Source organism: Amblyomma americanum, chromosome 6, assembly GCF_052857255.1.
Source record: "Amblyomma americanum isolate KBUSLIRL-KWMA chromosome 6, ASM5285725v1, whole genome shotgun sequence".
NCBI classification, from domain to species: Eukaryota; Metazoa; Arthropoda; class Arachnida; order Ixodida; family Ixodidae; genus Amblyomma; species Amblyomma americanum.
In genome coordinates, this window is record NC_135502.1 from 103,564,954 (window position 1) to 103,589,925 (window position 24,972).

A 24,972-nucleotide genomic window follows, 5' to 3' on the forward strand; every position below is an offset into this window, starting at 1 on the left:
ACCTAATCTGTATAGTGAAAGCCGTTTAATGTCCCCTTACATAGCTCAACTACTGAGTGCTAGTTCGGTTCATGACAAGAAAACAGGATTACGTGACCATCGTGCAATGCATTTGGCATCCGCCCTCAAGTTATGAATAGGAGCTTACAACATTATTTTCTAAATAGTGTGCAAAGCTTTCCCCTGTCCTCTCTTGATATTGCTTCCCTATATACTTCTCGCTTTTCTCATTTTCCAATTTCGCCTCCGCTGGCTACAGCTAGGGTGCCTACGATATTAGATAGAAATTGGCCTGGCTGGCAACATCCTTTGCGTTTGCTTTTTGTTAAACAAACCATTACTACTACAACTAATAATACTAACAATTTTGCGCATAAAAAACCGCTTACGATTTTCATTGTACCAGTTCTCTGACCAAGGAGAGGAACTGTGGTGCTGGTAAAAAAGGATTTAAACTAAATTAAGCACTGCGCAGCATATTAGTGACAGCGGTGAACTTGTAAAGAGAACAAGAGGTAAAATGCAAGCAATCTAGCCACAAATATGCTATAAAGGGTATTAACGTTAGGCAGTGGACTTTGGTGGCTCATGTAATGATTTCAACACACAACCAAACGTGATGTCATGCCCCATTGAATTGCAATGGTAGAACAACTTAGCTGGGGCGTCCACGGAGTTATGCGTAGCGGTTCAGAGATTTTATCGATGCGATAACCGATTCTGGGGTGGCACAACCATAAATTCAGTTCTTTGGGAAAAGCATTTTGGTTCCACGGAACATAAGGTGGTGGGAGATATGTCACATTTACTAATTTGCGGCTGCGTTTCTAATTTCGTGGAAATGATACTTTACGAATAGATCCATAAGCTTATAGGATCTCATTAAAAGTTTCATGCAGTCTGCCGTTCTAAAAACCTTCAATGTACTAAGTACGTGTGTAGGAGCAAGGGATTCAGGTCCCCGCGTTTCACGCGGGCTATGAGAGAAGTGTTGGTGGAATAATCCAAAGTAGTCGGAACCACCTCGTATTCCTTAAAGTTCAAGAACCTAACACGGGAACACTTCTGAATGAGGCCGCCGTGCATGAGATGTACAATATAGACGCACTGACTTCACCCATAATCTAGCGATGTTGCTTCATTGCAGTCGCTTTAACGGGAAAAAAAACTTGCAATCACTAACAAACTCGAGATAAAATGAAAAGAAATAGTTGAAGCCTATATTTTAAACTTTTTAACGGTGCTAATGTCTGAAGTTGCGACCGATTTTCAGGTGATTTTATGAGCTCTTTCTTTCGCTTTGTACATGGGCACTCAAAGAGAGAAATTGCATTCTGTTTCATGCTGTAGAAACCGTCCTGCGCCGCAGTTTCAAGCACGGCGAATGCGGAGCGGCGGTTGGCGGAGTCTTGAGCTGCCGTACCTTCTAGCACGTAGTTGCCTTCCTTTCCTGCTCTGCCTCGTTATGGGCCTGGCGTTGTCCTGCTACATTCCTTCGCTGGACTCGCAGAAAACCGAAGCAATCCTTCGGAGGACCGCGACGTCTTTCCGCGGTACGCCACCACTCACCCCGATCCTGTATGACCTGAACAACACAGCATACGGTAGGTGCGCTCTTCAAGCGATTGCTAGTTCGCTGTGATGAACCTTGAATATTTAGGTACTCGGTTCCTTTCAAAGGAACCCCTGAATGCACAGAAAGCTGATCAGAAGAATGTATTAACATAATTTGAGGCAAAAATTCATGGTAAGTGCAGGTCTTCGACACATCAATGTTTGCGCCTAAATCCCAGCTTTCTGGCCCCTCTTCTATAGTGATTAACCGCATAGGAACAATAATTCATGTCACCGTCTTAGGAAGAAACCTCGACAGGAAGCCGACAGTTTGAGATTCGTCTGCACATATTCTTTTGTCGACAGGCTGCGGGATGGCGCCACTGCGCCGAGAATGAGCAGGTGATAAGGTGATTTAATAAAAGCGTCTCCTCGCAGATAAAGTTTGAGCATGACTTACAAAGACTTCATCACCTTAATCACTGTCTCCTGCCTCTTCTGCTTATCTTCTAGGTTCATCGATAAGGTCACGACGTGATGTAGGTAAAGGCGGCAAGCCTTGCTCAACAAGCCGGAAAGTGCGGTGTCTATATCTCGCATGAACTTTCCATGACCGGAGTGTATTCGAAAGGGTGTGACTTCGAGCTCTATAACACTGCTCCGCGTATTCAAGGCAGTGCCTATCTCATTAGGCGGCCTCTCGAGAATGTTTCTTGGAATAAAGTGTTTCAGAGCATACAGTACACACGATAGCGATGAAGCGTTCTCCATGAGTTAATAATCGCTAAATGACTGTATCATCCTGCCACCCGGAATTCAAACTGTGTTCAGCCATTTCACAAACATTCAAGATGTTGTATTTTGGGCTCATAAACTAGAGATTTCAAGTGCTTCTAAGGTTTGGTTGTCTGGTACGAAATGTTCAATATAACGAACAACGGAAAATTTGGAAGCATAGGGAACAATTAAATGTTTCGTCATGGAAATATATGCGTTTATTTGTTCGCTGCTCCTTCAAGGGTGTGGATGAGTAGTTAAAAGGGTTTTACCGCCTACTTAGCTGCATGTGAATATTTGTATATTTTGTTCTCCGCCGTAAAATATGCGCGCTTTCATAACCACCTTTCTGAGACCTCGTGAAGGGGACAGAAACGACACGATTTTCACCGTACCTGCTGCATTGCAGAACAGGTGTCAATCATTGCTGAGAGAGATCTTTTTGCGAATTATTATCTTATTTAAAGTAGACTGCGTCCACTTTTCCTTTCATCAATATCCTGGACAAACTCCTCACTCTCGGTCTCCTGTGGTCATAGCTCAATATTCCGCAGTCGTAATATTTCTACTTTTTGCAGTTTGCACTTTATGTGAAGCATATGCTTCCACTTCCGACGTAAGAACTTTGTGATATATTACGTATCTGGTTTGTTACGAATCTTTCGTTTGAGGAAATCAGATTTAAATACCGCCTGTTGAACACAGTTCCCCTAGTTTTACCTACATTTAGAGCGAGTTGATACCTCCATCCCCTTCTTAATCACCTAAGACACGAATTGAGCAAAATTAGGAGTTATAAAAATGAGTTCCTTTTTGTAGCGTAATTAAAGCCCTCAAACTTCTAGCTGGTCACGGTTTCTAATGAGCAACTTTCCAACCTTTAGATCCTCTATTCACCTTGGTATAATCTCTTTGAGAGTTTTTGATGATGCGGTGTCTGATTGTTTTGACAGGCATCTAATTTCTTCCGCTCATTCTGCCATAAGCATGCACGTGTGACATCTCATCACCACACACCGCACGTAATTGGTCTTTTAGAAGTAAAAAAGCAATGGTAGAACCCGAATCTTAATTGAAGTTTTATGAATAGAGTATTGCGATGTGGCCCCTTGGCAGGTAAACACCAGATGTTTCCCTCTATGCTTACAATCTGAGTCATCGCATGCCAGATTCATTAAGCTTTGCAATGGACCTCCTCCGATTGCTCGAAGCATTTATGGCGCTTTATCGTGTATTGTCGAAAGCAATTTCACTGATTATTTCTCGATCAGCCGCGGTGCTTCAGTGGTTAGCGCACCCGGCTACTGAGCCTGAGTACCCTGGTTCGAACCCGACCGTGGCGGCCACGTTTCGATGAAGGCGAAACGCAGAGGCGCCCGTGCGCTGTGCGATGTCAGTCGAGGTCAAAGATCCCCAGGTGGTCGAAATTATTCTTGAGACCTCCTCAACGGCACATATTTGTTCCTTTCTTCTTTCTCTCCCACCTTCCTTCCTTCCATTAAAGGACGATTCGGGTGTCCACCGAGATGTGCGAGAGTTACTGCGCCGTTTCCTTTCCTCAAAACCAATTTTCGAATTATTGTTTTCTGGAAGAAAAAAAATTGCTGGTCATGAGATTCATCTTTGAGTATTCCTGATGAGTGAGAAATACGCATTCAAACTTTATAGAACATAATGTGTTTGCTTTCTCCACTAGAAATTCACCCTGAACAATCTAGTATTATTCTTAGCATCAGCCAAGAATTTAATGGCACTATAAAATGTTAATATAGTTATTAGCTCTTTATTTTAACCAAAAAAGCATCACTTTCCTTTTTTTTTCAGGACATATGTCCGACATTCTTGACCAACCCAAAATAGTTTAGTATCTCTCTGGGTCATCTTCTAGTTGCTAAAATTGTTCATGGAACGGCATAAAATACTGAAAGAAGTACGGAAGTTAAAAAAATGCGATTTGCCGCTTATCCAGCCAAAAATTCTACACTGAAGTAGTCTATGTAAAGACAAAAAATCCTGAATATTCGATAGCTATAGCGCCACCTGCTACAAGTGAGTTTTATTGAAGAAATTGTTTTAAGGCAAACAATTTTTTTTTTCAACAATTCTCGTTCCATATTGGCATTGAAATGCAGAACACGGCAGGCCGCAACTCGGTTTCCTAATGTCCCGCGTACTCTCACAGTCAATCGTTCATGCTCCTCAAGCCTTGATCGCAGTCGGCACCAGCCCTTCTCAAGTGTTGTGGATGCATGAGGAGCAGCACTCAGGCTTATGGTGCAGAGGATATGATAGCGCCATCTCGCCACCAGTCCGCTCCGCCTTTTCTTCTTCCCAATCACACGGAGCCGAGCCGCTTCATTCCGCTCGCGATATACGTCCACGAATCTTAGTACCATTTCTGTGTTCATTCTCAAAGCCACCGGCGGTCAGCTTTATCGTTTTGTGTGCGGCGAGAGAGGCGACCAGACTTGTCTCGAATGATCGCAGCCAGACACGACTGCTTCCACATTGTTCCAGATTGCTGTAGTCACTTTGACACCTTATAACCGTGCTTCTTTGCCGGCTTTGCATTGAGCGCAGCCGAGAGCGCCGAAATTCTGCTTGACAACCGCAAAGCACGCTTTGTACTAACGCTGCCGCCGAGTCACTTTGTTCTATGTGGTCATGAATCTGCCCCATAAATAGTTTTCATGAAAGCCCTTTTCGCCGTCTTGCAGACTGGCTGACTGCCCTTTCCACCACGCGAAAACTTGCGACAAGTGGTATTCACTAATTGCCCGTATAATAAATACAAAAAGTGCATTTTTTCCGCAGCTGCGGAGCCTCCAGCGCCGCCAACTGCTCAGGCGTGTTGTTCTAAGAACGGTCTTAAAGAATTTGCTGAGCGCCAATGTTTAGCCATAATTACATATTAAAGTCTTCCCATATATCAGAGACTTAACGCAGTGAACATGATGAGTGAATAGGTTAAGTTTCAGAATGGTTGTTTCAGGTCTATTTCTATTTGAAGAAATAATAATTTTAAAGTATAATTAATTTAGCAGCATATAAATTTACGGCTGCAGATACGCACAGAAGTAGTAAAAGGTGTATTATTGTGCCAACTCTCAAAGCAAGCTGGTCAATTTTCTGAATGGTGTATATAGAGTAACACAGAAAATTTGCTGCCCCTGTCGGACGGCTGCCTCAGAGATACACTTTGGTGGGCCTAGACAAGCTTTCGTGCCATCATTTCCCTTCAGCCCGCCATGTGTACTCATCTGATGCGTTAAGCCGACATGCCGTTAGCCGATTTTTTTTCATCTGGCACACGCGCGTTTTAGTTTTATAAACAGAGCCTTGGAGTGCAATTATATGCTGCACCTCACGACTACAGCGCACTTGAAATGGGAAGTGGAGCCCCGGAAAATAAAAGCATAGCTGTAAGTTATATGCCAGAAGAACGACCTAATATGCTGCACGAATACTCGAACACGGCATCCGCAGTTGATCGTCTCACGCATTCCCGCATGACATGACCGAACGCATATACTGACAATGATAACGAATCTTCACTTAATGAGGAAGCAAGCTACTCTTTCTGCAGCTGTCAGGTTCCACATGGAACGCAGAGCACAAGCAACCGAAGTGCGCCTTTTAGAAATTGGCAATAGCGTTCGACACAATGCAAGAGGCATTACAGTACAAGAATCAGCAGTGTTTAAGTAAACACTTAGCGGTGAAGTTGGTGCATCGCTTCTAGAATTCTTGGTGTTCTTCTTTTTACTCCAACAAACTAATCACAGTATTAAGAGTGAGTACATAGCAGCAAATCGCAACTTTTTAACCTCAAACCTGTTTTATCTTTTCCTGTCCTATTTGTTTTGGTTTTCCGTTTTCTGGGGAAATGAAATAGCACAGTATCTGTCTTACATATCGGCCGACACCTGAACCGCACCGTAAGGAAAGGGATAGGGGAGGCAGTGAAAGAAGAAAGGAAGAAAGAGGTGTCTTAGTGGAGGCCTCCGGAATAATTTCGACCACCTCGGGATCTTTAGCGTCTACTGACATCGCACAGCACACGGGCGCCTTAGCGTTTCGCCTCCATCAAAAAGCATCGGCCGAGTCGGGTTGGAACCCGGAAACATTGGATCAGTATCCGAGCCCCCTAACCACTGAGCCACCAAGGCAGTTCAGTTATTTTGCGTAGTAGTAAACCGCGGGCGGCCAATGGAGTGTTTTGTATTGGCCAGGAATGTGGGTATCTTTTCTGAAAACACGAGAATGGCACTTTTTAGGGTAAACTAAATCATAAAAATTTACAACATATGTTTTGGTATCAGTCTAGTCTTTACTGATACTAAAGTTATTTGCTTCTATCATCATCATCATTATCATCATCATCAGCCATACTACACCCACTGCAGGGCAAAGGCCTCTCCCATGTCTCTCCAATTAACCCTATCCTTTGCCAGCTGCATCCACCCTTTGCCTGCAAACTTCTTAATCTCATCCACCCACCTAACCTTCTGCCGCCCCCTGCTACGCTTACTTTCTCTTGGAATCCACTCCGTTACCCTTAAGGACCAGCGGTTATCTTGTCTTCGCATTACATGCCCTGCCCAAACCCATTTATTTCTCTTGATTTCGACTAGGATGTCATTAACCTGTGTTTGTTCCCTCACCCACTCTGCCCGCTTCCGATCTCTTAACGTTACACCTGTCATTTTTCTTTCCATGGCTCGCTGCGTTGTCCTTAACTTAAGCTGAACTCTTTTCGTTAGCCTCCACGTTTCTGCCCCGTAGGTGAGTACCGGTAAGATTATGCTTTTGTACACTTTCCTCTTGAGGGAAATTGGTAAACTACCACTCATGATCTGCGAGAATTTGCCATATGCGCTCCACCCCATTCTTATCCTTCTGGTTATCTCCCTCTCATGATCCGGATCAGCTGTAACTACCTGCCTTAAGTAGACGTATTCCGTTACAATTTCTAGGCTCTCGCTACCAATTGTGAACTGTTGTTTCCTTGCTAGGCTGTTGAAAATTACCGTGGTTTTCTGCATGTTAATTTTTAGACCCATCGGTCGGCTCTGCCTGTCTAACTCATTGATCATGATTTGCAGTTCACCTCCTGAGTGACTCAGCAAGGCAATGTCATCAGCAAATCGCAGATTATTTAGATATTCTCCATTTATTCTTATTCCCAACTGTTCCCAATTCAGGCCTCGAAATACCTCCTGTAAACATGCGGTGAGCAGCATTGGCGAGATCGTGTCTCCTTGCCTGACGCCCTTCCTTATTGGAATTTTATTGCTGACTTTATGGTGGACTATAGTAGCTGCGCAGTTGCTATATATATCTTCCAGTATTTTGACATAACGCTCTTCTACCCCCTGATTACGCAATGCCTGTATGACTGCTGAGGTTTCCATTGAGTCGAATGCTTTCTTGTAATCAATGAAAGCTATATATTGCTTCTATATTCTTCAGTAAAAATTTTGAGCGCTCAGAAACACGTTCAACTTCTTTTATAAACTTTTTGATGGGGCCTAGATTTGCACTCGCTTGAAAAATTCAAAGAATGTGCCATGAACGTAGTATTTTTACACCATAAATATAGGAACATTACATTCGAGAATTCGATAAAGAGACATAACATTTTTTTTTTCAAGACTGATGCTTTTGGCCTTGAATTACTCGGTCCGTCTTTCATTCGGCTCATTTCCCACAATTCCGTTTGCGATGTTTTATCTTGCAAATATATTATTTATGAATCTATCACACTGAACCATAACCTCTTTACATTTAACCAATTTTCTACAAAAGCCTATAAAATCAGCGCAGCGTCATTTCGAAGCCTCAAATCTTTTTGGAGAATAGCGTGCCGATGAAGCTTCTCTTCGGTAACCAAGAATTGCTCAAAAGTTTCAAGCACGTAGGTTATTGTTTGGTGTTTTTCTTGCTTGCTTGAACCTTTACACGAATGCTCCATCAAATGTTGCTTGATAACGGGACTTTTTATGACATTTCTGGCACCACTGTTGCAAAATAAATGGTTTTTCAGCCGCAGCAGGCAGTTTGGGTGCGTTTACACATATCTCCTACCTGTGATAAACGCATTGGGGCTGCTATTTAGCTATGTCTGTGGGCTCTCGAGCCTAAAGTGGTACGATAGGATGCGTGGTGGCAAGATAGAAACGCTCCCATGTGATATGCATTTCGGGCCATTTTGGTGAACGTCAGCGGCCCAGCAAATGCACTACGGCTTTCCTTGTAACACACTTTGCCGTAGACACACTCTTCGCCTGCAGTATAACTCCGAAGAGGATTGCTTTTTATCTACATACTATTGGTATTCAAACATCAAAGAAAGTGTGAATTTCCTCCTGCGCTCAAGAGATCTGCCACCCTGGTGACACATAGAAGCGACTCACCCGGGTTCTATCTTCTGACACACCTACCCATTTCAGGTCCAACTGTTCAAAGATCCACCATGAGCGTCTTTAGGCCCTTTCTTTTGGGTTTTCGTCTATGATTGCAGTTAACATGACGGTAGATTTGCGTAGTTAGGTCAAAGGCGAATTAGTTGGGTGAGAACTTCGGTTTTAAAATTGGTTCCGGTGTTCGGATTCATTGTTCACGGATGGAAATTGTTCGGATAGCGATTATTGGTCAATGACCATATATGCGCAATTAGTGATCCTGTACTTTACATTCCTAGATCTCTAGGTTCCCGCACACCTCTTCTTGCGCAATTATCAGCGGTTAAACGGTGCGCCACTGCTCTGCTATGGCAGGCGCCTCCATCAGTAAGACTTGTGAGACTCAGGTTTCCTTCCGCGAGCAACCTCTCTTGATTAATGACATGGCGGTCTCTCACGGTGGTCGCGCGTGTGTGTGTACACACCTCAGAAGGCTGCCCACAATCTGGTGGGCAGCTTGCTACAAAGTTGACTTCGGACAAACAAAGCAGCAAACAAACGCACAGACAACGGACAACTGCTAGGAATGGTCACTGCATGTGCTGCTTCCCTAAATATAATGTTTTTATTGCCCTCACTACGTGTTGCCACTGCTAGGCATAACAGCAGCTGCCGTACTGGCAGCTGGCATCGAAAAATAACTGCTGCAGAGTATAATGATGCATGTCATCCATCGTCAGCAATCCTATGCTTCTACGCGGTCGTTTGAGAAACGTGTAATCAAGTAGCGCTGAATAAGTCACCAGGCGCTGCGTGTTGGATCTGCGCTCAGTACTACCGTACACTGCTGTTCACAGTAGTGACCTTACTAAGGAGAAGCGGTATCGCGAAAATCGCCTTGGCATCCAGCGATCACTAACGAACATTTCTATTTTAACATATGCTTTCGCTAACCTCCGCCCATAGAGGGCGCCTTTTTTGTAACAAATTAATATTACGACGGCACTGTGATATCAACAGACGCACTCCCTTGCACTCGAATTTTGTTAACATGATACCAGCCATTTTGCTAACTAGTCCTTATTGCCACCTATTTTATCTGTATTTGTTTAGTACGTGCCGTTAGCCTCATATACCTGGCTGTTGCAGTATTGTGCAAGTAAAATACATATAGAAACACAAATAACAAAGCGCAGTGTACATATAAACAACATCATAAACACTAAAGAGCCACTGAGGAACATAAGAAACCCATTTTTAGTAGGCGGAAATGATAAAACTTTCTGTAGGAAAAAATTTGAAGATACTAGGATAACAACAGCCGCGACACACGTATTTCACAACAGAAATTCAAAATATAAAAATACAAAGCAATAAACTTAAAATAAAAACCAAATAAAGCGTTAATTTTTTCCAGTCAACACTGGACAACTGCGATGCGAAGGCGTTTAGTGATGAGCATTAAACATTATGGTCAGGCAATTGCTTGAGGAAAAAAAATAAAACAGGCATAAAACATATTTCAGGCCAGTTCTAGAAGATGCTAATGTTGTTTGGTTCTCTTTCACTAACAAGCTGATCAAACAATTACAAGGAGTGCAGAGGAAGTTCGTCAGATGCATATTGAACAAACACAGGTAAACAGACTCACCAACAGGCACTGAGGCACGCAGGACTTTGAAGGGTTAGTCCCTTCAAAACAGAGCAGAACTAGCGCGCCTAAATCCATGTGCCAATTCTTACACAATCAATTAAAAGTCTACGCCTCAAGATACATATCAAAATCAGAAACGCGGCAGACACGTAAAAACCACATAGACACACTAAACGAGTTTTCATTCCGTACTGACCGTTTTAAATATTCGTACTTTCCTCGTGCTGTACGCGAATGGAACACTTTAAAGGTGTCCATTGTTAGTAGTCTAACATTAAATGCTTTTATCAAGTTTGTTGAATGTGAGCTACCTACAGCTCAGCAATTATTGTGTTTTTGCAACTGTGAATTTTTTCCTCCCCTCTTGTTTTTATCTTGTGGTATAACAATTTTTCCGCCTAATTTCTTGTCATAAGCTCCTCATAACATATTTTATCACCTATGCGTACTTGCTGATGCATAATTTTGTGCAATTTTTCTATATGCACTTTTCTTATACATCATTGCTATACTTGTATTTCATTGTACTTTTGAATGCCCTCCCTGTTATGATCCCTGACGGTATTGGAAGTATAATATACAATAAAAAAGCACTGTGGTCGACCATGAAACATTTTGGTCCATTCTAACATGTTTATTTCAGCACCCATATTAGAGAGCTATGAAAAGAAATTCGTACAGCGGAGCGCATCGGCTCCCTTTTGTTCGCATTTCCTTTCGCGGCGATAAATTGTATTGCTCTGGAAATAGAAAGAATTCAAATTCAAACTGTCCTCCCATACATGCTTCCCATTCAGCGGCAGCGCCACCCCGAGGTGCAGTCGGACTGTTGCGCGAACGCGTGCCACTGCTGTGCTGGTTGTTGACGGGCCCGCGCACCATCTCCAGCCGGGCTCGCCACGTGGTTTCCACGTGGGGGCGTCGTTGCAACCGCCTTCTTCTCATGAGCAGCAGCCGCCAAGGGGCCGCAGTCGAGTTGAGCGTCGCCGAGGAACGCAAAGCCCTGTGGGCCAAGACGAAGGCGGCGCTCGTGGAACTCCACGCCAAACATCTGACCAAATACGAGTGGTTCCTGAAGGCGGACGACGACACCTACGTCATCGTGGAGAACCTCAGGCAAGCGGAGACCTTCCTATCGTCTACGCACCTTTCCTCACGGCGAATAGGCAGCTTGCACCAGCAGATCTTTAGCTGAAGGAAAAACCGCCTAATTAAGGCAAGGAAGGTGATCTAAATGTTTTCCCGTCTTTGAACTGAGTTTATTTTTGCGAGACAACGCTTAAATCGTGGTTCTTGCAACACGAAACTACTACGGCGTTTTCCCATGGCGCCTTTTTCCTGGCGTGCGGAACAAGTGTTCGCTCAGAGGACTACGCGGAGCAAGCTATAAAAGAGTGAGGAAGATTGCAGCGCCAAACGCGATTGAGCTGTGCGCAGTCAGGAAAACAGTGTTTTCCCATTCTCTGTGCAGTGACGTAGCGTTAACTGGTTTTCATAAAACGCTATTTTTAGACGCCGCCATGTCCATAGGGCAAGAAATTGCTAATTCTGCTTTCCGGACTTCAGTCGGTTTACAAAGATCAAGATATGAATTGACTGCCTAAAGGCGCGGCATGTGAAAAGAATTCTATGGCTGCTTAGTACCTATGGTTTCGCCTCGTTCCTGCATTATTATATAATATCAAAGGTTTTAATGTCTTAAAATTAAAACAAGGTGAATTCATTTTCTAGAGCTTCTAGAGTAAGTTTAAGAAAACAAGCTGCGAACACTGCCACTAAGCCATTTCACTATACACCGAGTTTTAACCATGTTCAGTTAAGTTCCGCGAGCTGAAGGGGTCTTCCTGCACTAGAATCATGTTGGTTGCACATGCGCTAGTTCTCACTTCTGTCGGTGCTCTGCGCTAAAGTGCTTCAAGGCAAATGAATCGACGGTCGTGCCATACTGTTATAAAATAGGCCGGATCTAGATGTAGAGCTGCGTAGACGCGGTTCTTTTAGACCTTCGAAACACCAGTGTGTCTATTGCTGTAGCTTTGTCTGAGGGGCAGTAAATGTCCGTAGAAACTGAAACACTGTCTCGTTCCTAACTGTGTAAGAAATGCATTTATGTCACGTCGCCGTGTGGCTGCAGGTTCTTCCTGCTGGACAAGGACCCCTCGCAGCCGCTTTACTTCGGCTACCCGTTCCGCGTGATTGTGCCCGGTGGCTACGTGAGCGGCGGTGCGGGATACGTGCTCAGTCGCGAAGCCTTGCGACGCGTCGTCGAGCAGGGTCTGATGCAGGGACGGTGCCGCCCCGACGGAAGCTCGCCCGAGGACGCCGAGCTGGGGCGCTGCCTGAAGAATGTGGGAGCCATCCGCGTGGAAACGCGAGATGTTCTGGGAAGGAACCGCTTCTTTCCGCTGGCGATTGAACACTTCTTGGCAGCCAGTGCACTACCTCGGACATGGTGGATATGGCGCTACTCAATGTACCCGGTACAGACGGTAAGTGCCTGCATGAAAAGGCACAGTGGGTAAATAGCTCGCTTGTGACCAGTCTAGCATTTAAAGATTGATGCGAGATGTGCTCCCGGCCGGAATATGCGATTTTGCGTTTGCGAGTAGTTCAACAGCTATATTCAATGTTGAATAAACACGCACTCACGTTGTGTCAATCACTAGCGAACCAGGTCATCAGGCGAATTCAAAGCGTTTGAGGTTTGAGGTTTGAGATTTAAGATTTATTGAGGTAATACATAGTTGTTGCCCTTGAGGCAGGGCAAAAGGAGGGAACACATCCTCCTGACTAGGCCCTGGCCTCGGAGGGCTTATCACTCCGGAGGGCTTATCATCGGAGGAATTATCGGACGCCTTATCACTCGGAGTTTGATATCACTTTCCAGGCTACTGGATATATAAGAATAAATTTTATTAATATTGTTGCTTGTTCCTTGCAATCAGTAGAGAAGGCAGCCTTGCATTTGTGGTAGCGAACAAAGGAACGCTGACGTTCATTGCTGGAGTACGGCAATATACTTTAAGTGCTCCCCGACAAATAGAGGATTCTAAGCCTTGCGGCTCTTTATATACACATTGGAAAGTGGCGTACTAAGCGCCCACAGTTTATTAACGAATTTTTGAGATTAAGCTTCGCGCAGTCAAATATGACTCTTATCTCACGGTTTTTGGAGCGAAAACAACAAAATTTCTTTCTGCACTCAGTCCCAGGGGTATCTTGTCGGAGGCAGCCGGTTTAGATGTGCAAACGTTAGGTTATGCTAGGTAGTCTGTGATAAGATCTCGCTGTGGGAAATATTTGGTCGATGTGGATTATTTAGATAATTAATGAAACGCGAAAATTACATTAATGCGAAAGTATTAGATGGCTATGTCGCGTCAGCAAAAGATTCTCCGCTCGATTGTGTCGTTCTATAAAGCATTGCGTGCAAAAGTTTGGTTGGGTTAGATATTGTGTGATTGGATCTCGCTGCGGAAAAAATTTAGTCGTTGTGGTATAATTTGTTTTTTAATTAAACTCGAAAATTACACTTCGATGTCACAATAAGCTTCGACTTCGAGATAGCTTTTCCGCTCGATTGTGTCATTCTAAAAATACATACATGCAAATATTTGATTGTGTTAGTGGCGCGTGATGAGATATTACTGTTGGAAAAAGTTGGTTGATGACTTATAACTAGTGACACAATTAAACGCAAAATTACACCTCGATGCCACAATTGCCCCGTGTTTTGTGTCAGCGAAAGCTTCTCCGCATGATTATGTCGTTCTGTGCAATAACTGTAAAACTTTGTGTTACATATTGCGTGATGAAATTTTCTTGTGGGAAAGATTTGGCTGATGAATTGTAATTACCTATTCAGACGCAAAAATTGCACTTCGACGTTACAATAGTCACGGACGTCGACATAGCACCTGGATGTCAGAACAGCCACGGACTCGGGCGTAGCACCTGGACTTCAAAACTAAACAGAAGCAAGGAAAATACATAAAACAGTGAAAATTAAAAATTTAAATAGACCGCGTAGTGGTGTTGTGGAAGAAACCCTTCCTATCATGTATTTCTGTATATTCGCCTAAATATGCAGCGCTGTTTAATTTCAAACAAGACGTAAGTGCCTTGAGATTTCTTTTAGTCCGAAAGCATTATCGCGTCAGCAAAAAGCCAAAAGGTATATGGGCAAAATTTTCTGCTAGATATTGCAGAAAGAGATCTTGCTTGGGGAAAATTTTGGTAAATGATTTGTTATCAGCTAATTTTATTAAACGCAGAAATTAAACTTGTACTTGTACTTGTACTTGGCTTGTACTTCGTGTCAGCAAAAGTTTCTCCGCACTATTCCGTGGTTCTGTGAAGATAAATATGCAAAACTTTGATTTTGTTACATAGTGCGTGATAACATTTTGCTGTTGAAAAAAGTTAGTTGACGATCTGCAGTGAATTTTTAAACGTAAAAATTTGACTTTGACGGACGTCACCGTAGCCTTATGTTTTGTGTCCGCGCGATTACGTGGTTCTGTGACGATAAATATGTAAATGTTTGATTGTGTTATATAGTTCATAATAGATCGCCATCAGGGAAAATTTTTCTTAATGATATGTAAGATTTTAAAGCAAAACCTCTTATGATTACATATGGTGTTTTTTTTTTTAAATCTTGTCTGAGAGTGTGTTTAAGACTTCGTGCCTTTGAAGCGCAAAATAGTGCGGAACACAAACCGATGGGTGACGAAGATATTGGGCGGTTGGGAAGAAAGACTAAAAAGATAAGAAAACAGCATCCGAAGCTTCCATCCGCGTACAATGCTAGCAAACTTGCTGAGATGCGTCTGCAGGTAAAGCAGTCCTTAAAGAAAGCCAAAAAGTACTATCATAACGTATCAATGAAAAATTTTCTTCTCTCGTCCCCAGCAAAGTATTGGCGGTACTTCAGGCCAAAAAAGAATTCAGTAATAAACCTTTGCGTGAATGGAATAACTATAACCGACCATTCATTCATCGCAGAATACTTCAACAAGTTTTTCTGCTGAGTGTATACGGGTAAGGGTAAAGGTCCAAATTTTTTATTGTATAATGACATCCCTCTGATCGATGATATAACTATGTCAGAAGATGGGCTCTCGCTGCTGCTAGAAATTGATGGGCAAAAATCGTCAGGTATTGATGGTATACCTAATGCCTTCCTGGTAAAGTATGCTGAATGATGTTCAAAATACTTGCGCGTGGTATGTAAAGAAACATTGCAAGTAGACGTTCCAAGCGACTGGAAATATTGAAAGATACTAGCTTTACCCAGAGCAGAAAACACTTCATTTCTTGGTTCCTAGAGGCCAATTTTATTACTATCCTCCTGTGCCAAATTGCACATATTATCTTTAAGCATATCTCGACTTTTCTTGAAGATATTAACATAATTATTTGCAGACAACAGAGCTTCCCCAAAGGGTTAAGCACGATAACACAGTTGCTGGAAACTATTCATGATTTCGTCGCACTTTTAGATAATCAAGGTCAAAGTAATATCATTTATCTACATTTTGAAAAGGCTTTCGAACGTGTGTCCCACCAGTAGCTTATTCTACAATGGCAAGCCATATTAAAGAATAGGGGATTGCTCGCATCGATTAAGGCATACCTGTCTCAACGACAACAGAGTGTATTTGTTGAAGGCGTAGGTTCAAGTGCAGCATCAGTTTAGTCCGGCTTACCGCAGAGATCCATACTTGAGCCACTTTTATTTTTTGTTTTCATCGATGACCTTACTCAGCATACACCAATGAAAATTAGGCTATTTTCGGACGACTGCATCCTCTATTAGGAAATCAAAAGCCCGAGTGATCACGCCTTAACACAGGTAGCCTTATCAACAATAGAATGTTTCTGCTCAACACGGCAGATGAAATGCAGATGAAGAAGACAGTAGCCATAAGGATAACAAGCAAAAAACAGCCTTCAACTTTTCATACACCACTAATGATCAGCATTTATCCTTCGTAGAAAATTAAAAATACCGAGGCGCCGTAATCGCAACCGATTCTAAATAGAATGACCATATCACTCTTATTGAAATCAGAACAATGTGTAAGCTAGGCTTTATAAGAAGATCCCTGCGACTATCCACACTTTATATTAAGCTAATTGCTTATAAGACGTTCAATAGGCCAGTCCTGCAATACGCAGCAGTCGTTTGTGATCCGTACACCGAAGCAAATTATAATTATAATTACAATTATAATTTATATAGCTGGAAAACATCACCGACCCTTCTTTTAGACAGAGCAAACCTGGAAAAACTGCAGGAATTAAGACGCCGCGAAAGACTAAAATACATGGACTTAATTTGCCATGGTGAATTCAAACCAGAGAGCAGCATATCCAAGACGTCTGTCTACGCCCAACACGATCACATCGTTCTAAAAAACCAAAAGACCTTGCTCCTTCTTCCCACGAACCGTCCAAAGATGGAGTATTCGAGCCTCATTGTCATGGAATATCCAACATTCCAGTCTTTTTTGAGGATGCTTTAAGATCATTTTTTAACAATCTTACGTCTTCCTTGTTACTGCTTGTTAACGTGCATTTTTTATAATCAATGTGCATTTTATGTGGCACCCACTTCTGCCAAGGGCCTTTGTTCAAAGGCTGGCAGTATTAATGACATAAAAAATAAAACTGGAAAGTTAGGCTTTGATCTCACAATAGCTACGAACGTTGACATACAAGTGGATGTCAAATCAGTCTCGGACGGCGACATAGAACCTGGACGTAAAGCAAAAAAAAAACAAAAAAAGCAAAGAAAATAAACGCCGAAATAAAAATAATAAATGGAACCCCACTTAAGTCGTGGACAAAAAGGAGCGCTAGAATGTTCCATGCTTTCGCACTCCTCCACGTGTGTACATTTAATTGCCGCCAGAATTTTTAATGCGAAAGCATTAGATGGTTATGTCGCGTCAGTGAACGCTTCTCCGCAGGGTTGTGTCGTTCTGTAAAGATATATGTGCAAACGTTTAGCACTGTAAGACAATGTGTGATGATATATCGCTGTAGACATTATTTGGTCTACGTGGTATAATTAGAGAATTAAACGCGAAAAATGATTAATGCGAGAGGATTAGACGGCTCTGTCCCGTCAGAAAAAGTTTGACTGTGTGAGATAGTGCCTGAGGAGATAATGCAGTGTGATGAATTTTTCGATGTCGTATAAATATAAAATAATTAAACGCGAAATTTAAATTAGTTCGATGGCTATACGTCGCCTCAGCGAAAGGTTCTCCGCACGATTGTGTCATTCTATAAAGATATATGTGCAAAAGTTTGCTTGTTTTAGACAGAGTGTGATGAGATCTCGCTTTAGGAAATATTCGATAGATGAGGTATATTTAGGGAAATAATTAAACGCCAAAATTCAGTTAATGTGCAAGCAGTAGATGGCTACTTCCTGTGAGCAAAAGGTACTCCACACGAATTTGTCATTTTATAAAGACATACGCAAAAGTTCGGCTTTAGAGATAGTGCCTTATGAGGTCTTGCTGCGGGAAAATTTCATAGATGTGGTATAATTAGGAAATTAATTAAACGTGAAAATAAATTTATAAAAATTCATTTATTAGATTGTTATGTCGCGTCAGCAAAAGCTTCACCGCACGATTGTACTGTTCTATAAAGATGTAGTTGCAAAAGTTTTATTGTGTGAGATAGTGCCTGATAAGAGCTTGCTGTGGGAAAATTCTGGTCTATGTGATTTAACTAGGAAAATAACTAAACACGAAAATCAAATTAATAACAATGCATTAGGTGGCTATGTCGCGTCAGAAGAAGCTCTCCGCGAAGTTATGTTCGTTTATAAAGATATATGTGCAAAAGTTTGGTTGTGTTCGGCAATGTGTGATGAGATCTCGCTGTAGGAAATATTTGGTCGATTTGGTTCAGTTCGGGAATTAATTAAACGCGAGAATTAAATTAATGCGAATGATTTAGATGGCTATGTCGCGTCAGAAGAAGATTCTCCGTGCGTTAGTGTCATTTTGTAAAGATATGTGTGCAAATTTTCACAATGTGAGATAGTGCCTGATGAGATGTTCCAGTGGGAAAATTTTATTCATGAATTACACTTCGGCGTCTCAATAGCCGCGGACGTCGACATAGCACCTGCATGTCAGAGCAGACATGGGCAACGATATAGCCCCTGGACGTCAAAACAAAAAAAAAAGAAAACAAAATAGGGGAATAAAAAGGAAAAAAAAACAATAAGTAGAACTTGTGCTGGCGTCGTGTAAAAAACGCTTTACAGAATGTTTCATGCTTCCGCGTTCCTTCACGTGAGCAGACTTAAGTGCCCTCAAAATTTTTGATAGCGAAAACGTTAGATCGCTCCGTCGTGCCAGTGAAAGCTTCTCTGCACAATTGTGTCGTTCTATAAATATGAATGTGCAAAAGTTCGGTCGTGCTAGATAGTATGCGATGAGATCTCACTCTGGGAAAAATGTAGTAAATGCGATGTTATTAGTTAATTAAACGCGAAAATTGAACTTGTAGGTTACAATAGCCACGTAAATAGAAAAAGTACCATCACATCGAGACTTAAATAAATAAATAAATAAATAAATAAATAAATAAATAAATAAATAAATAAATAAATAAATAAATAAATAAATAAATAAAATAAATGGAACGTGTACTGGCGTCGACGAAAAAACCCGCGTTCTAGAAATTTTCTTCACGTCACATCCGCTGACGTCAATGCAGGTCTCTAATAGAAGCAACGCAACGCTTTCACATTTCTCCAGTGCGGGTCACCGCAGTGATCTCAAAGTTTTCGTAATTGAGTACCCGTGTCATATTTTAGGTACGACAGACAGCTTGTCCGGGTATTAATGCACATCTCATTGACCATGCCTTATTACAGACCGGAACATTAACGCCACTTACTACTACTGCGTCTCCTTTTTTTCTCTTTCTAGGGTAAAAATTGCTGCAGCGACACGGCGGTGGCCTTCCACTACGTACGACCCCAGTCGATGTACCTGTTCGAATATCTCCTCTACCACGCACAGGTGCTGGGCGGCCCCGACGAACGCATTCACCTCAGGCAGCAGCCGCCACCACCAGAACTATGAGCTATGGCGAACTAGGAGCGGCGATGGGGTTTTTTTTCACAAATATTCCGGATTGTTTGAGCTATTGTGGCTTAATTAAATATAGTGCGGCTTCACGCCATTTGTTCTCCATGCAAGAATAGAAAAACTTTAATGGAAGCTCATGGAATTGCTTTGAACGCCAGTATATCAACTTTTGTTTGAATCTAAGAGCCTCTCAATGAGAGCCGTGACGTGCTGGTCTCTGGTAGAAGTAACGAAACGGCTTCAAAGCCTCTTTTTGCAATGATTAACACTGAGCACTGAATGACTGTGTGCCTAAATCAACAGCGAACTTTGACGCCACTCACGAACAGATGATAGGCCCTGACCCGCAGATAAGCAGGTACGTTAGTTGGGACTTTACAGATAATTTTGTCTCAGTGACGCGGCACGGAACTCATAGTGCTGAGAATGTAAGCGCCCGCTATCACAATATCTCTATTATTACCCTTGTGGCCAATTCTATTTTGTACAATTGTCACCCAGTCCTCTAGCTTCACCGTTATGTTATACCTATATAAGTCTGCTCGATAGATAAAATGCAACCATCCTTGGATAGCAAAAGCCAGACATACTTGTGCATGCCGAGCTTCGCTTTCTCTTCATCAGCGAGATTTTTTCGCTTTGATCTGAAATGTTCCTGGTCTTGTTCGTTTCGGCTATTTCGCTTTGTTCTGTGCCGCGAGTTGCACATTATCTTTTTTTTTGTATATTTTCTTTCCTTCGTTGAATAAAGCTTAGCTTCAAGTCGCAGGTTGCCTTGTTCTTTTTTTCGCCTTGTTTTATGGGGTCTAACTTCCCAAGGCGACTCAGGCTATGTAGGAGGTCGTAGTGGAGGGGTCTGGTAATTTCGACCACCCGAGGTTTTTCAACGTGCACTGACATTCCACAACACACGGGCTTCCAAAATTTCGCCTCCATCGAAATGCGACCGCCGCGGCCTTGTGTTATATTACGCTCTCCACGAAGATTGTAATACATTTGAAACAAAGCGGCAAACATTTTAAATGACTTAATAATCTTCACCAGAGTTGTAATGCGTTGAAAAAAGTACTGAGACGTGCTGATCAGCGATAGTGGTTATTGCTGGCCACGGAGATTTTATTTTACGGTGACGAAGTGCTGGAATGCGCCGATTTTAGGATACATAATAACTGGAAATATGCTTTCGTGCGAAACATTACTCCGCAGCCCACTATTAATCGCCCGTTTCTTTTAGCCTGAGAATCACAAACAAAACTTCGGACTAGTTCTTATTTATTCTACTGGACCTTTCATTTGCATGAAGGTTGAGTGAAGCCAGAGACGAATATATAAAACAGATTCAGATTATTTAGAAATCTGACGGGAACCTGACGCTGCAAAAAAGGATAAGCAACTAGGTAATATATAATGCGACTAGAAACTGTGAGCAGATAGCGTTTACTCACACGCCCATAGGAACTGCACGTAAGCTCGAAGCTATAAGAATACGTTAATTTAGAATATAATACTTCCAGGCATGTACTACCTCCACAGAATTGTAAATTCCTAATCGGCCGCCAGCCAGTTTCTCTGCGTTCCGGACGCTGAATAGGGAGCGCCCACCCTGCCACCATGGGAAGTAGCAGTTAAATTAATGGTTGATGGCGAGAGGTTGGTCAACCGATGAACGCTGTGGCTTACTGCTGCAGTGGCGCGTGTCTGCCACAACGTTTTCAGCGATAACGCATGCAGCCCATATCTCTGTCTCACTACCTCCACGTACCTCAAAGCGCGATTGAGACGTCCACTGATCGAGGGAGCCAGTTATGCGCACTTTCCTTAAAATCATCGAAGTCTAGAACGTTGTCAACGCCAACGCCAATGACGACAATGAACGCCGACAGCCTATAGCTTCAGTACCGCGTTTCTGCTACAACGTTGTGATTGCCAACGCATGTAGCACACATCTGGCGCTACCGCCACTTAGCTTAAAGCGCGACTGAGGTTTCCACCGTCCCAGGGGGCCAGTTATGCGCCTTGTCTTTCGTTTCTAAAAAAAATAAATTAGTTTTTGGGGACAGGAAACGGCGCAGTATCTGTCTCACATCTCGGCGACACCTGAACTGCGCCGTAAGGGAAGGGATAAAGAAGAGTCTGAAAAAAGAAAAGAAGAAAGAGGTGCCGTAGTGGAGGGCTCCGGAATGATTTCGACCACCTGGGGATTTTTAGCGTGCACTTATAATGCACAGCACACGGGCGCCTTTGCGTTTCGCCTCCACCGAGACGCTGCCGCCGTGGTCGGGTTCGGATAAGTAGCCGGATAAGTAGCCGAGCGCCGTAACCACTGAACCAACCCGGCGGTTCGAAGAAAAATTGATTATTGGTTTTTAAAATTTGTTTTTATGAAAGGAAATAGCACAGTAACAGTCTCACATAAATTGGTGGACACCCGAACCGGTTTTCAGAAAAGTAAATGGCATAGTAACTGTCGCACATAGATAGGTGGACGCCCGAACCGCGCCGTAGGATGTTTTACCTCTGGCTAAGTTGAAGGTCAAAATCGCAAGCACCGCGAAATAGCTACGAGGTAGCGTAGTGAAGCTTTCGCATCAATATTTTTGCACAGAGTGCATAAGATAGGATAGGATAAGTTTATTTAGCTGTAGCGCAAGTATTTTTGTGCTCTTCAGGTGAGTCAATCTCCGCAACGGTCGGTTGCCCCTATTCCAGGGCTCCGGTGGATGCTGCCGTCAGCTGATCTCGCCGTATCAGACCGACCTGGTCACCGCGGCAGTCGCCGGAGGGCATACCCTCCTTTGCTCCGCACTTGGTTTTGGTATTATTGGAACGACGTCGACTTTTTGACATGCCCATGTTATGTGATGTAGTGGGTGTTTTTCATTGCACCACAGATATTTGTGTTCATAAAGTGTTAGGTGAATTTCACTTAGTGCGCTTAGATATGGATATGACCTCATTTGTCGTCTCCGTGTGACAGCCTCTTCTTTATTTAAGTATTTGTGCGGTGGTGGGTACCGCATCCTGCTGCCTTTTTAGTTGTTTAATATGACCGAGTATTCCTTAGGTACTGGCAGGGATTCCACAAGGTCGTTGACGTTGGATGCTCGGAAGTTAGTATATCCTCGAGCTATCCTGTCCGTTTCTTGGTTTTCTGCCACCCCCGTGTGCCCCGGTACCTATATTATGTTGTTTTATCGGCTTGTGTGGTTCGGCATCTGTTTGTTGTGTCTTGCAGTCTACAGAGCGGAGTATGCGGTGTGCTCTGTGACCGACTCTGCTGCAAAGACAGTCGCTGCAGGCAGCTTGTGAATAAGTATGAATTGTCAGTGACCGCCCAATCCGATAGCCCTTTGCTGCTGCTAGAGCGACGGCCATTTATTCTGCCTCGGCTATCGTGCAGTCTTCCAGTGACGCGCTGGCGATCTCGTGCAATTCCGAGTTCGCTACAGCTGCCACTGCGTGGTTGGTGTCTTGTCCCCTGGTCACGGCGTATGTGGCAGCGTCCACGTACACTGCTGTATTCTGGGATGCGTGTGTGTTCTGTAAGCGGTCGACCCTTACCTCTCTGCGATCTTTGTGGAGGTAAGGGTCCATGCTTCTTAGTATTGGTGCGACCGTGAGCGTGCTGCGATAGTTATCCAGGATCGTTTCGGTTCTCAATAGTTTCTTTAAGAGAACTGTGCCTTTGGGGGTCTGCAGTAGTCTGCGCATTTGGGCGATGTGCTGCACTTCCCCTACTACTTCTAACGTGTTGTGCAGTCTCAAGGCTAAGAGCTATTCAGCTGAGATGTTATAGGGTAGTCGAAGCGCGGTTTTATACGCTTTGCGTAAAATAGCGTCCGCCTGTTGTATTTCACTCTCGATATGGTTGTAGTACGGGAGACTATACGTTGCCCGGCTGACCACTATGCTCCTGACCATCTGGAATGTGTCTTCTCGCATGCCATGACGTCTATGTGAGATGCGCGTAATCATGCGGGCCACTTAGAGTGCAGATGCCTTTAATAGCGCAAGGGTATGAGTACAGTGTGGATGTTACTCTATTCACATCCCTATAGGACTGGTATGAGTGTGTTCTCTGCTATTGGCTCTCCTTCGAGGCAGACATTTAGTCGTAGCTCTTTATTGGTAGGGACTGTTCGGCGCTGTTTTCCTCTCCACACCCGTAGGCGCTGAGATTTTTCGGTCGAGCACACTAGCCCTCTTTCTTTCACATGGTTTTCCACGCAGGTGGCCGCTTTTTGCAGCCTATCGTCTTTCGCGCCGAGTGAGCCAGTATTAGTCCATATGGTGACGCTGTCGGCATAAATGCCATTGTGCATGTCCTCGATTTTTCTTAGTCGCTTCGCCAGTCCGATTATGGCCACGTTGAATAGCCTGGGCGAGATGACCGACCTTTGGTGTGTTCCCTTGTTAGGCGTTCGAAACTTCTGTGACCGAAGTTCCCCTATACCAATGATTGCAGCTCTGTTTGAGAGGAAGGCTTTGAAGTAGCTGTGAATCCTTCGCCCGTAGTTCAGGCCGTCCAGGCAAAGAAGGATTGCATCGTCGCTCACATTGTCAAAAGCCCCTTTGACGTCTAATATCATTATTACGTTTTCTCCGCCGCTAGGAACGTTCCGAAGTACTTCTTCATATAGTTGAAGCCGTACATCTTGAGTTGATAATTTTGCTCTAAAGCCGAACATGCTGTGAGGGAATAGTTTGTTGTCTTCTATGTAGTTTTGAAGTCTCTGCGTTACCACTCGCTCGTATAGTTTTTCCAGGCATGACGCAAGGGAGATCAGTCTGAGCTCTTCTTTCTGCAATTTGCAGCCTGGCTTGGGTGTCATCACCAGTTCGTCATGTTTCATCTCCTCGGGTCTATTTCAGCTTCCTAATGTTTTTTTGAGAAAGTCGGTCATTTGGGCGACTAGCTCATCGCTAGAGGTTGCCGATGAGTGCGTTGTTTATCTTATCCGCACTCGAAGCCGCATTTATGGTGTTCTTTGGTATGGCTGTGCAGACAGACCTCTTTTCTTGCGATGGGTCTGTCGAGATTAGCGTTATCGTCTCTCCGGTACTCCCCTGTGTAGTTCGGCGAATTCGTGCTACCAAAACATTTTGCGCGCACTCGGTCGAGGAGTTCCGAGCCAGTGCCCTCGAATTGGTGAATCAACCGGTAGATGGCTTTAATGTTTTCTGCTTTTGTCTTAGTCGGATCAAGGAGCGATCCGACTGAGTCCGTGTAGTGCTTAGCGCCCCACTAAGAGAATCGCTGAATTGTTGCCAATTTTGTTTTGCCAGCTGTGTGGTGTATTCCTCTTCTTTCGCTATAATTTCGGCGATCTTAAGGTCGAGTTTCATGTTATGTTTTTGTTTTTTCTATCTCCTAGTGAGACTGTGCCTAGCATCCCAGAGCTAGAGCAGCCGACCGTCCACCTCGGGTGCTTCCGGTGTTCAGTTTATGCTTGTC

The 24,972-nt window shown here is 43.5% G+C and overlaps 1 protein-coding gene across 1 annotated transcript; it reads left to right on the top strand.

The window, feature by feature from the left end:
• Positions 1 to 1,465: 1,465 nt before the first annotated feature.
• LOC144095429 (glycoprotein-N-acetylgalactosamine 3-beta-galactosyltransferase 1-like) lies at positions 1,466 to 19,543 on the top strand. Its single transcript, XM_077629171.1, has 4 exons — positions 1,466 to 1,604; positions 11,187 to 11,505; positions 12,524 to 12,878; positions 19,356 to 19,543. Exons 1-4 carry the CDS (start codon positions 1,466 to 1,468, stop codon positions 19,509 to 19,511), a joined length of 969 nt encoding a protein of 322 aa, XP_077485297.1. The 3' UTR covers positions 19,512 to 19,543.
• Positions 19,544 to 24,972: the final 5,429 nt, after the last annotated feature.

Bases quoted from the DNA above. Each gene is read 5' to 3' on its own strand.
- LOC144095429 (XM_077629171.1), top strand. From the start codon at position 1,466: ATGGGCCTGGCGTTGTCCTGCTACATTCCTTCGCTGGACTCGCAGAAA. The intron at 1,605-11,186 runs GTAGGTGCGCTC...CTTCCCATTCAG, and splicing joins CCTGAACAACACAGCATACG to CGGCAGCGCCACCCCGAGGT. The intron at 11,506-12,523 runs GCAAGCGGAGAC...GTGTGGCTGCAG, and splicing joins GTCATCGTGGAGAACCTCAG to GTTCTTCCTGCTGGACAAGG.